The following is a 13,950-nucleotide window of genomic DNA, read 5'->3' on the forward strand; positions in this document are numbered from 1 at the left end:
CGCTATCCTGTATCCTCTTACTTATCTGTAAATATTTCGCCTAATCAGCATGAAGCTTGTGTATTATCTACATAAAAAGTTTTGAGGAAACGAAATATTATACTACACTGGCAATTCGCAAGTGACAGAATACAAGGAAGAAAAAACTTTAATAGTTGTATTTTACAGGTAATACATCGATGAATTTTCATTGTGTAGTATATCCGACGAAAACGATGAATTAACATCAACTTCCAAGTTATATAGTCGGTTCACTTCTCACTAGAACAAATAATGAACCAAAAAACAACTGAATACTATTTCATCACGTAATCAAAAGATTTACCGATTCTCTTGTGACTCTCAATCTCTCCTTCTTGGTGGTAGATTTATTTTTTTTTTTATTCTAGAACAGAAGTTCGGAATAAAATATAACGAGGTCGTATTTAAGATGCGAAAAGGCTGAAATAATAAGAACAGTTAGGAAAAGTTAAGTTGAGAAAATATTGTTCAGAACCAAACGAAAACAACATTCTTTTCGACCATTCTGTATGAGTTTGAGATAGTAGATTAATTTTTTTAACGTGGTCATATTTCAATCATTTCTTCTCATAAAACTTTTAGTTGAACGATCCTATGATATCATTGGATAAAGTTTGAAGACACAAGAGCTTTTTTATTGAATTCATTTTCTACTGTTTCGTCAACCGATCTTATAAACTTTCTCGATATGATAAATCTGTTCAATTTAACAAACAACGTTATCAATTTTCTATTCTTACTTAGATTGACTAAAAGGTTATTACAACTATACAAGACAGTCTGTATTATATACATTAACGAAATATAACCGCAATTAGAAGAGGATAATGAAGGAATAATTTGTGCCTTTTCTCGATTTGTCTACTCAAACTTAACTAAACAAATAAAGGTCCTCCTTGGTTATACCATCCCATGTCATTTGAATTTTTTTTCGTAGAGAAATTAGAATTTGAGTAAGATAAGATATTTCTTAACCTTGGAATCATTATGTCCGTTATATGTTTAATTGTATAAAAATTCAGGGATTTGAGAAACCTGATAGATGGATTTAAACATTGTGGGAATGGTTTAAGATATATCTTGTTGTATGTTTGCGTAGTTTACTTATCATCATCGCATGCTTATCTAGGAACTGGTACTCGTTACTGAAAATGACTTGGCACTACTTTATATAATTAATTGGATATTCCAGGAGGTGATCTTGAGTAAACGAAATATCTTCGATATAAGTATCTGCAGGAAATAGTACTCTGAGTAGTGTATTGATTCTGAGAAAGAACAAGCTAATTGGTTGTAGAAAAGAATAACTTAATTATATTTTGAGTATTATGGGCATATTCTAATGACAATAACAGTTTACAGAGAATTATTATACTTTTTTGTCCACGACAATACTTGCTTCTATATTCCCAATATCGTCAAAAAGGTTAAAAAAGTATTGGTGCACATTAAATATCCCCCGTACTGACTAGATTGAAATCATCCAAATTTCTTTATATTCCTACGAATCAAATTTGCTTTTAAAAGAAAGAAGTGTGAGGATATTCTTGAAATGGAACAAAACGTGGTGAAGATCTTGAATTTCAGCATAAAAAACTACTTGTAATATAACCAGAGCATATCAGCAAGGTATTTTTAAGGAGGGTGAGTTTTTCAATCGACAGTGAGGTAAATTTAGTTGATATTCCATTAACGTTAATCAATTACTGAACTATTCACCGAACTTATTGCCAGAGTTTCTATATTTTTAATGTAGCCTCTTACAATATATGTTACGGCGCAAGTAATAAATTCGGTGATTATATAAAATACCGGTGATTATACATAATAACCAATGAATTTGGTAAATATGATGAATTATTTGATATTCATCAAATTTACCGGTTAGTTTATAAAATTTCCAGCTCGTAATGGGTGATGTGATAAAAGTCCCCAACTTTACGAAAATTTGTTCGGTTTGCTTAACTGCTTGGCACCACATAATTTCAATTGTAGTTCTAATTTCGTTACATGTAGACGTTTTTTCGCTACCCTCTCGTGAAGAAAACTTTGAATAATGGCTGGTACACTTAATATTGCTGTTAAGAAAAAAAAACAGCGGTTAGGTTAGGTTAGGTAGTAACTACACAAAAATAGTCTGCACTGTATTCTACTGGTCCAATAAGCAAAGTTCGTTGATTTAAATCTGATCATCCATCAGTGCTGAAAATGATGTTATACTTATAAAATATGTAGCTTCTGGCATGAAATTTACTTCAATTATATTTTATGATGTTGTTCAAGTTCTGTATTACTTTTACAGATATAAAGTAATGAATAACTATAAATTTGAAGACTTGTTAAAAAAATTTGATTTAAATAAAAAAAATCACGAATACTGGTAAGAAGTCATGATATTTATCAAATTTGCCATTAAGAGTTAGATATTTCCCAAATTTAGTGGTGATTATAATGATTAGTGTAAATGTAAAAAATCTTGCAAGCTTTCTAATTTCGGAATATGGGTTCTACAAAATAATCTGAGTTTATTACATTCCCCACTACAAGTTGGGAATTCTATAAACTAACAGGTAAATTTGATAACTATGAAATAATTTATATAATCACCGAATTATCATTTTTACTGTAACATATATAATTTGAGGTGGTGGATGTGATTATAATTTTTGTCACCTAGTCGATTTTTCCCCAGATAAAACGTGGCAACATGAGCTCGCCAATAAAAACATGATTTTCAGATGAATCAAATCTGATTCAAGATGTCTCAGTGATAAATCATCTCGTGAAAATGATAAAAATTCGCAATTTCGTTCTGAAACGGGATCAGATGTTTCCACGGATTTAAGATGGGTATTTTTGGAATGCATACCTATTTGGGTTAAGTAGTATTTTATCGTTTACTTCTTATCACTGTCAAATTTCAATTGAATACTGAGTGTTCATCAATCAAAATGTGGTAGTGAGGATGAGAGAGAAAAAGCAAATATTTCCCAGCTTTGTGTCGATGTGGATACAGATGAATGACGAATTGTTAGGTTGGGATGAAGAGTTGGATTTCCAAACATAACGGAAAGACAAATTGCACTTGTATTTCATTAATAATTCATTTCCCGTGAATTAGATGTCTGATTGTTTCGGAAAAATTTACCTTTTTCGGTTAGATATTGATTAATGCGCATTTGTGTTTCTCATAAAATAGATGGGTGTATTCAAACTACAAATCAACAGAAGCAGTATGGTTGTGTCAAGTTTTTTCGTTCACTTTTTGATATTTTTCATCTATGATTTAAAGTTTGATCATATCCTACATGACAACTAACACCTTCATTAAGAGATACAAAAAATGGCAAAAGATTCTTTGATGTAATGAAGAACTATTCTTTAGATATCTATTGTGTTAATGATCATTTCATTTTTCCGTTTTAAAAACGAAATATTTGTTTCTTTTATCAGTCATACATATATTTCATTCATATTATCATCTATTGAGAACAATAGAACTGTTGAGATGACAAAACAATATTGGAAAGCTGCTACATTGATATAAGTAGTAAGTAGATGATGTGGAAATAATGATGTGACGTGGCAAACATTTCTCATACGACCTCTCATTTCTAAGTTGCGAAATCAGACTTACATTTGATTATATTTCCAAATTATACATTCGAACATTATGAATTTTTGATAGTTGATTACGTATGTCCATGTAGTCTGCTTGACGAAATATTAATTCTACACCAAGGGTAAACAATCCGTAACTTTTACAGGGACAACCTGTAGAATATGAAGAGAGCAAAAATGAATTTTTAAATCGATTTTGTATATGCCAAGGGAACCGTTCACCATAAATAGAAATTCTGACGAAAATTATCATGAATTGTAACTATTCATTGTAAATACCCACATGAGATATTAAAAAACACGACTAAACAGTTCATGGAGTACCAATACATAAATAAATAAACATTTATGTAGCGAAGGTCAACAACGAACTATACGAACAACAGGTATAGAGCTAAATGTATCAGATGTAGTTGATACTGATCCCACAACTAAGGTACGCAAAATGTCACTACAATTTAACGTATAAAAGACATCTATTCATTGGATTCTCCAGGTGGAACTTCTTCACCATGCCATGAAAGTAAAGGATTATCCAGCAAAACTAGCCTAGTTTTTTATCTAAAAGAATAGATCACGTTTGAGATAATTCAACCAACATATTCGAGCTCAAAAAGTTCTCAATTTTTGAATCAATTCCAGCACTTTCCTGAAATAGGTGTCTTAGCTTGTCCTTTTGTCATTTCGATATACAGTTACTATATGTATTTGGGGAGAAATATGGATTTATAATCATTTTAAGTAAAATCCTTAAATATGGAAATGACAATCCTGTAGCTAAGTAAGTGGGATGTGAAAACTCTGGATAGGCTAAGGCGAGGATAATTGGGGGATTGCGGAAATTATGTCTTCCAATTCTTATTAACATCAATAGTAAAATATATTCTTGTTGGTGAGATTTTTCGTACTAAGTCGTATATACAACAATGACTGGTCAAGATAGCGCGCGATAAATCCCCATTGGGCCGAAAGAGTACACACCGACCCAGGAAAAGGTGGAGCGGGATAGGTTGAAGCAGGATAGGAGGCAAGGATGTCGAAGATAAAACAAGCGCCTAATACACGGAAGAAGAAGAAGAAGAAACAGGGAATAATGATTTAGAGCTGGGACATTTTTAAAATATACATTCATACACCAAAATTCAGGAGGTGATGAAATTGAGATGTGTGTTTCTTGTCGTAAGATTTCTTGAGCTCACACTTTTTCGAGATATCACCCTTAAAAGGTGTTGTATTTGGCTTAATTTTTTTTTTTTAGTTCTTACTGTATTTCATATCAAAACTGTTTGCATGATGTTCCATGGAATGAAATTATAACTGATACTTACTTTTGTTTTATTTGAAAATTTATTGTATTTTCAAATTTTTTCCCAAAACAAATAGTTGCAGAGACAGTAAATAAACACCTTGATTTATAATTTTCTCAATAAATTGATTGAAAATGTAATACGATTCATAAAAAATGTTGGAGATGACCATCAATGAAATAATTTCAAGTATCAATTTTAATTACCACCTTTCAAGAGCGATGTTTCGAAAACGGGTGGGCTGAAGAGATTTTGTTATAGGAAAGACCCATCTTAATTTCAAACGAGCAATCACTTCCTGAATTTTGTGACATGAATGTAAATACACCCTTCATGTCTACCTTTTCTTGTTTACGAGAATATTGATGTCTACCAGAATTAGAATATTATTGAGATTAATTTATTCATATTCAACTTGAAACGTTAACTTTTACCGCACTAACAATTTGTTGTTAGGAAAAATAAATTCTCCATTCATTATAAACACATATCAATTAACATTTTAGAATTCAGTTATATATATATATATATATATATATATATATATATATATATATATATATAAACATTTGTTTATTTTCCAAGAATTTGACCTTTGACACAAACATTCATAAATAAACTATTGTAATGTCATTAAAACATATTTCTCCTACGAAAGTTAGTGAAAATAAAGTATATGTTCCATTCTTTATGATAGTGTTGTGTAGTAATTTGAATTGAAGTACACAGGTAATACAATAGTAAGTGGTGAATAATTTTCTGGTTCTTGTATTCAATTGCTGCTCGAAATTTATAGTAAATATGACGTATTCCACTTTTCAATTCAATATCATTTCATTTAATGTAGAATTGTGCAAATTGGAAATTACATTTTCAGATAAAATTATAAATGAAATCAACATTGGCGGAGTGGTGGAAAAATCTGAAATATCTGTGAAAGAATATTGATTGTATTTTATTATATTTGCAAAATACAGAATTTATTAATTCTTCTTGTGTTAATATCAAAATTACTTTAATTTTTCTCAACATGAATAATGACTTATTCTTGTTGGAGATTCATATATTATCTTCATGCTACTGTAGTACTTAGCAAGCACTCGATGTTGTCGTTAACTCTGCTTCAATATTAATTCCAGTATTCGAGATACAAAACTAGTTCACCCAATAAACCTGGTGTAATTTTCTATATGACCTACTAAAAGCTGCTGCCCTTCGCCTGTTGGTAATTTAAAACCTGCATATGAATCTTCAAGAAACAGCTGATATTATATGTCTTTTTGGTATTTGACTTCTTCATCCTTATGATTCTCTAGGAAAGAAATGAAAGTTTAGAAAGCTACAACAAGACGTTTTTCGAAATATTAGAGAAGTACTTGAGAGCTAACACTAGATATGAAATGATAGATATTGAGAAAATTATAGTTATTTTCTGTAAATTTTACATTGCAAATCATTTCACATATTTAATATTCATATTTTCTTTTAATATAGAAAAACATATCAATCACAGTTTTTTCAAACTCCCTACTGTCCTTTTGGATTTCGAGAGGTTAAGGTCATCCTAGCTATGATTTTTATATTATGGAATTACGACTTATTTTGTTTTTAATTTCCTCTGCAAACATAATCGTGACTTGTGACTTGTCGTAGTCTTTGAAATCGACGTCTTGTATCTTCATTACACTTTTGATCTAATTAAATGATTTCTTCGTAATCGTTCAGGAAGCTAAATTATCTTTTTATTGTATCATTAATTCATCGTTTCAAACTATTGTATGTCATTGTCAACGATATATAACATGAATTATTGAAAATAAATTTTATGAAAAAATAAATGGAATGAATGTTTTCAACATCTAATGCCTTTTTTTCAGACAATGAAACTACGCGCAGCAATAGCCTTTTCAGTTATAATTACTTTAACCACTGCTAACAAAATATCTACTTGTAAATGTAGAGAAAGTTACATAGCGGAAGAAAGTAGTGATGGAAAAGTACAATGTGTCTCCCGTGTGAATCGAAACGTAGAAGAATGCAACATGCCACCATGTGTTTGTTCAGGTCCTACGGCCACCGTTGTACCAACAACAGGAGGTACAGAATGTGCGGATTCGGATTTTAGCGAACTGCGTCAAACATGGCCTTGTGAGAACAGAGATGATTGGTTAATATATGAAACTAGTAAATATCCTATTCAGAAAGGTTTATAAGTATCAATTACTTCTCTCAAAGTTACCAATAATTTTTTTAATACATTTTTTTTTCAAATTGCTAATTTTAATGAACATGATACTACCCTGGTAAATATCTTGTATAACATTATATTAGTTTTTAATAAAATGTAACAATAATATAATGCATTTTATTGATTATGAATTCCGATGTCCTATTCAGTTCGATATTTATTGTTCTATTGTTTTTAACATGATTAAATTGGAAAAGGTGAGCAGTTTTTAATTATTCCAAAAACATACATAAAGCTATTTTTTTATCAAAATTAAAAGTAGGTTCAATTTACTATAGAATTCTATTCAACTTCATGTTACATTAAGAAAATTTCTATGTCTTCATTGGAAATTATTTATATTAGTCTCATATTAAAATTATTAGAAAACGTTTCTTCCTTCATGCGAGGGTTTTTCATCCTTTCATCCCCGATTGCTCAGTATAAGCCAGGAATTTTGATTGGTGTGGGAAGTAGGTTACTGTGCATCATCACCGTTCAAATGCTCAGTCACTGGCGATTCCATCAGGTCGTTTCTCGTTAAGTTAGAGTCACATAAACATGGGTGTCGCTACTTATTCTCCCACCAAGTGTGAATCAGCGAGCTGTAATTCGTTTTTTGGAAACAGAAGGAAACAGGACAGCAAAAATTCATCGAATAATGAGTTGAGTGTATGGAAACACTTTATGAGTTCGTGAACTTTGAGTCGGCTGAACTGATGCTAATAATGGTGTTCCTGATCCTCACCTCAACGACATTATTAATGCATTTTCCTGTATATTAAAGATCTACCTTGTACTCTATCGTTACTGAACAGTATTTGTTCGCTTGGTCCCAACTATATTGACTGACAACCACAAAATTCGCTGAATGGGTACAGCTTTAGAGTTTCTTGACCGTTACAATATTGATGAAGAAGATTTTCCCAGATCCAATTTGACAGATCATGAAACATGGATTATTGATGACGTACGCGAAAGGAAACGACAATCATAACAATGGATGAACACGGAATCTCAAACAAGACACACAAAATTCGAAAAAACCTTTAACAGCCGTAAGATTATGGCAACTGTTTTTAGATGTATTGTTAATGGGGTTTATGCATCTTAGGACAAACATAAATGCAAATTCATATTGTGGAACTTTGCGCCGCTCACGCTATTCTGACCAAAAGTAGAGGCGTGCTTACTTCTGGAATTGTTTTAATCTACGACAATGCCCGTCCCCACAGCGCTCGTATAACCCAACTATTTCACCAATTTGAATGCTACATTTTCCAACACCCACCAAACAGTTCTGACCCAGCACCGAGTGATTGTCATCTTTTCTGTAGCACTGTCTTCGCGGGTGGCGCGTCCATCCTAACGCTGAGCTCACTACCAATCATTGGCGGTTATATTTTATGAAGAAGATACTCCAAAGCTTGTCCAATATCCGTCACAAACTTGGCAATCAATACCAAGACAGATGCCTCCATTGCAAATTGATCATGAGGAGGAAAAAACTGTATTGGATCTCACTTTTAGTGATAAAATCTTTTTTGTATATTCACCCGTCTTTTCTTCACAGCCCATCGGGTGTTAATTGGAATCAAAGCATGAAAAATGATTACAACTGTATTATTCAGTTTTTCTACCATCTCAATGGAATTAAAATTTGATTAGTCAATTTTTAGATAGAAATATAAATTGAAGACTTCGTTATTTTTCAATATTTCCAGATATACGTTGTCTTGGTGATAATTCCCATCATCATAGCAGCTCATTTAGATAACGAAGATTGCAAATGTTGGCCAGGTTATGTACCAGATTTCGAAGAATCTGAAAATAAAGCACTGTGTATCAAGTTGTGGCGAAAGAGAAAATTTGTAATGCGATTCCTAGAACTTCCCAATTTCATTGAGTGTAATGTCCCAGAACTTCCGATGCGACCTCTCTGCAAATGTACAGGTAAGTATGTTTATATAAATTCTTATGTACGATAGACTTGTTTTAGTCCTTCTTTTGACAGTATTATTGTAGTATTCAGTCTTCTAATGTTGTATTATCTATTTTTATATTTTATTTTAGGTGGATCAGTTGTTATGGCATATCCAGAAGAATGGTGTGAATCAAAAATAGATGAAATGACATCTAAATGGGCGTGTGAAAATCTAGAGGAGCGTGATCGATTTGATAAGGAACATCCCGAAGAATGAAATATGGAAACTCAATTGTTATATCTGATATTTTGATAATAAAGCCTTCAACACCACATGGTTAATTGAAGTTGAGATAGATATTTTAAAACGTAACCATTCTCTATAATATGAATAAATTATATATAAATGGCCAAGAAATTAACAAATATCGTATGAAGCTTGTCGTTAAGTCGATGTATGGTAGAAACGGTGGAGATCTTCCATCGCATGACTCAATCTACAATTTATCGAACACATATTTTCTACATACTATCTTCTTCTATCCATAGAAAACCTTAACGAGAAAGTACTCTATGATTCGAGAAAATAAGTGGTTTGATTATATGTTTTGATTGAAGTTCTATCTGAATCCAAACTTATTGGATAGCAAATATCCACACGCCCATCATTCCAATCAATCACATCTTGTTCCCAATATTCTTACCCTTCTCCTATACATGCTCTCTTTTTCAAAACAGTCCTTCATAATCTTTCTCTCTTAATCAGCTTTCAATCTTTAACTCCTTTAACTCCATCAATATTCGATATTCATTTATAGTAGTCGAATAAAATGAATTGGAAAATATGATTATGAATAATTTCTTTAGTTGGTCGTGATAAACGTTGGTCGATGAGTGAATTAGACACATCTTGATCGGATGAGAGTTAAGTTTTCTGTGACATTTATAAAGATTTTAGTAAGTGTGCCAATTGAACTGGGAAGGAATGGAGTAGCAAAAGATCACTGTCATGATCATCAAATTTGTGTTTTTCAAGTTTGAATGAGCGTAATCATATTTCATAAAATGTGTTTACATTTTTTTTCAGTGTAACAGTAAAACGATGCATCCATTTGAGAAAATGTTTCTTACATTTTAAGTTCTCTTGCTTGGGAAACTATCAAAGAACACTTGTAGGTACGCAAATAGTAACATGATTTGTTTGACTTGAGACTCGTATATATCCAGAGATTTTCCAAATAGATAACGGAAAGCTCGTTCCCTTTTTTTATTTATTTTTCTCTGCGTCAAGAAATGGATCCTTTCAAAGATTTTAATATGAAATCTTAGGTGCAAATATAGCAACTACTCTTTTCTGTCCCAGTTTTCCACAAATTTTCTAAAACTCGACAACCAACAGTAAAAATTTGTTATCGAAGTTCTCACAAAAACAGATATATGAAAATTTTCTAATCAAACATTACCAGTGAGATAGGAAATCAGTCCAGGGAGTCAGAAAAACACTATACCCCTTAAAAATATTCATTTGACTCAACGACCTTTTTGAAAAAATTTCTGTTACATTTACCTATAGAAACTGTTCGCGTTTTTGGAAGGATTTGTTTCTTTTCAAATTAGTTTGTAACAATATTACAATGGCCCCACAATTTTGTTCAATTCTATTTTTTTAGGTTATGTGCAATTAGGTTTATATTTTTTAAATCTTATAGATAAACTTTGAGATTTGAATGTAAAAGGATTCGATACTCTCGGAAACCACACCAATGAAATGATGCATTTATTTATACTATTTCTATTGATGGTTTGAATTTATAATCATTGTCTTTTACTCCCTCAATATATATAAATACTCACCTAGACTCATCTGACGTATATAATAATTAACTTATGACTACTTGTATAATTACTTTTCTAATTTATTTAAATTCTCTCGTTACTCTTTTGTTTTGTTTTGTTCACTATGTCCATTTATCATAAACAACAAACTCCTTTATATACCCAAAAATAATTTGTCAAAAGTTCTAGAAAATAAACAAATAAATGAGAGGACCCTCATAGATATTAGTTCTAAAAAAACAATATAAACCAATCGCCGCTGAGATAAAAACAAACATCGGAGGCGTCACAAAGTTACCAAATTGTAGAATTCCATCATAACTGGACAGGATCGGCTCAACGGCCTATGTCTTGGACGAGTTCCTATTTTACATTTCATAGAATTATGAATAATTTCATTTCCAAGAATATTTTCACGTTTTATTAGTTTTAAAAATCAGTGAAGCTAAGATGGCAGAAATTTAAAAAAGGTATACCAAAAGGTGAATCAATGTCTTCGATCTATTCAAGGCCTCCACAATAAAAACTCTTATTTTTACCTTCATTAGTTTTATTTAGTTTTTGTAATCAATTTACATTTTGTTATGAGATGTCGGTTGTGGTATAGAGTAATAAATATGGTACATATTCACTTCCGCTTTCTGCAGATTCCACCATATCTTGATATAACTTAAATTGCAATTCATTATTTCTCACATAAACAATCTACTGTAACTTCCAGTTAACATAGTTAATAGTTTTAACATGAAAGCTGTTTAATCATGTATTATTCCTTCCATGTCGGCTGAGATATTGAACTTGAATTACAACTGAATGAGAATTTTTAATCATTTCTTAAGGGTTCCAAAGCCAAACAAATAAAGGGTAATCAAATATGAATTCTCATATCTACAGAAAACACGAGAGATATAACAACAATGCGAATTTCCCCATAATACATCTAAATTAATAAAAATTGTTTCAGTAATTTTCTATACAATTGAAGGCTTTGAATGTTGTAACTCACATTGTATAGCAAGATGGATATTTATATCTATTGAATGAATACACAATGAGAAAATGAAAGCACATAGCACAGTAACATAAATCCTTTGAAATGAAAATATTCAGTACCTCAAATCATATGGTTTCTAAATTAATTAATGGTTGCTCTACATTCAAATTATTCATACTTACGTTATGGTTATTTTCTATTGGTATCGTCCACTTACCTGGAACAAGAGTTAAATTTTAATTACATGGGAAATAAATCATAACTATGAGTTGTCAAGCACGCAACTCAAAATCAATTACACACCACCGTTTCAGTGAAATAATATTCTGTTGTGAACAAATTGATTTACATATACACACAACTACTTAAAGTCATTTTTCACATTATCTTTGAACCAATAATGATTTTTAAGTTTATCTTGTTCCATCTGTCGCAATTATATTCGAAACCGACAAATAAATCCATAATTTATGTTTTCATTCCATGCAACAAATATGTTAGCATTATACTCTCACAAGCATTTTTGATGACAATCATTCCTACAGCTTCGCCATTTTCCAAAGCTCTTACAAACAGCTATAAATATGAGCTTCATCAGTTTATTAGTGCCGTTTTATGGTATACATATTGCAGAAAGAGTATCTTACATGAACAAATTAATATCAAAGCAGAGGAAACGAGGAACGGAGTTCATAATTAGAGTGAATTAAACCGTTCAGCAAAGTTGGATGGAAAAGACTTATATATCAATCAAAAATGCCAAAATGAACAAAATGTCTTATTAAGATCCCTGTGATAAGGTTAAGAAGAGTTTCGCTCATTAAAATCAAAACAATATTCAAACTTCAACAGGCGTAAGAAGAAAACATAGAACTTTCATAAAAAGAAAGAATGCAAAGGCTCGTGATATAAATGAACCCGATTAAGAACAAACGAAAAGTTGGGAACGAAACTTTTATTAACATCTATAATTATGACTTATTAGAAAAAGTAAATTCAATAGAGAACATTCAGGGAGATTTATTGGATACGTATAAGGAAGAATAAAACGCCAGTATTTAGACCTAGGTCTAAAAATATTGTGGATGTCTGCAAGATGTGAAACGGCTTCAGCTGTCAAAGATTCTAATCTTCTATATCATATGCTTCCAGGTGTAATACTGAGTAGCTCCCTAGTCTTCTAAAGAATGTAGATAGATGTTTCGTTCTTAAAGCAGCAAAATCTGAAAGCTCTTGTAGATTACTTACCAGTGTTTTGCCTATCTCTATCTATTTATATTTTTCCAGTAACTGATTTCTTTTCTGCGTTGTCCAATAGCCGATTCCACAGAAGGTTTTTGTCTGCTATTCCATTTTCTTCAGCTATAGTGTTATAGGGAATCTATTTGAGGATAACTTTTTTTTGGTATCCCATTCGACTTTTCCAGGCATTCTCAGACCATCATGGATTTTTTTATTTCGGAGATTAGCTTAGAATCTCCTGTTTGCGATAACTCCTTCCAAAGTTAAACTGCATGCATTTTTCAATTGCAAGTACTTCCGCTTAAGGAATACTTATTTATCCCATTTTTCACAATATTTGGCTCTTATTGTCGCTCTATTTCCTGTTTTTAGAGCTAACTGCATACCATTTAATGACATTTTGTACACTTTTTCAATTTATTATCGCCTGGTATAATATTAATTTGCGCAATTATTTCGTATGAGGTACCTTATTCTACCTCTTTTCAACATCACAGAGTATTATTCCTGATTTTGCATTTTAGCTGCCACATAAAACTTTTCTGCGTCCTGCGGATGTTGAGTTAGAGGAATATTCAACACCAGAGCTACTTCTTCTGATAGGTCTCCTACTTTTAACAGCTGTGTGAAGACTAAACAGTAGAGAAGTCTAATATATGCTTCTAAAGGCAAAATAGTTATAACAATGAATTTCTGATCCCTTTTTTCCCTATTCCAATTAAGAAACTTTCCTTTTCCTCTTTCATATTCGTAATATTTGGTGATTCAAGTTTATTGT

General features: G+C 31.4%; 2 protein-coding genes across 2 annotated transcripts in view; one reads left to right on the forward strand and one right to left on the reverse strand.

Moving 5' to 3' along the window:
* The window catches only part of LOC130891370 (nephrin), a 526,229-nt gene that overhangs the window by 280,867 nt on the left and 231,412 nt on the right, over nucleotides 1–13,950 (reverse strand). The window lies entirely within an intron of this gene.
* On the forward strand, nucleotides 7,342–9,433 carry LOC130891371 (uncharacterized). Its single transcript, XM_057796034.1, has 3 exons — nucleotides 7,342–7,394; nucleotides 8,901–9,129; nucleotides 9,250–9,433. The coding sequence occupies exons 1-3, from the start codon at nucleotides 7,377–7,379 to the stop codon at nucleotides 9,375–9,377; spliced, it is 375 nt and encodes a 124-aa protein (XP_057652017.1). The 5' UTR covers nucleotides 7,342–7,376; the 3' UTR covers nucleotides 9,378–9,433.

The sequence above is a fragment of the Diorhabda carinulata genome, chromosome 3, assembly GCF_026250575.1.
Source record: "Diorhabda carinulata isolate Delta chromosome 3, icDioCari1.1, whole genome shotgun sequence".
Classification (NCBI taxonomy): domain Eukaryota; kingdom Metazoa; phylum Arthropoda; class Insecta; order Coleoptera; family Chrysomelidae; genus Diorhabda; species Diorhabda carinulata.

Bases quoted from the DNA above. Each gene is read 5' to 3' on its own strand.
- LOC130891371 (XM_057796034.1), top strand. The intron at 9,130-9,249 runs GTAAGTATGTTT...ATTTTATTTTAG, and splicing joins ACCTCTCTGCAAATGTACAG to GTGGATCAGTTGTTATGGCA.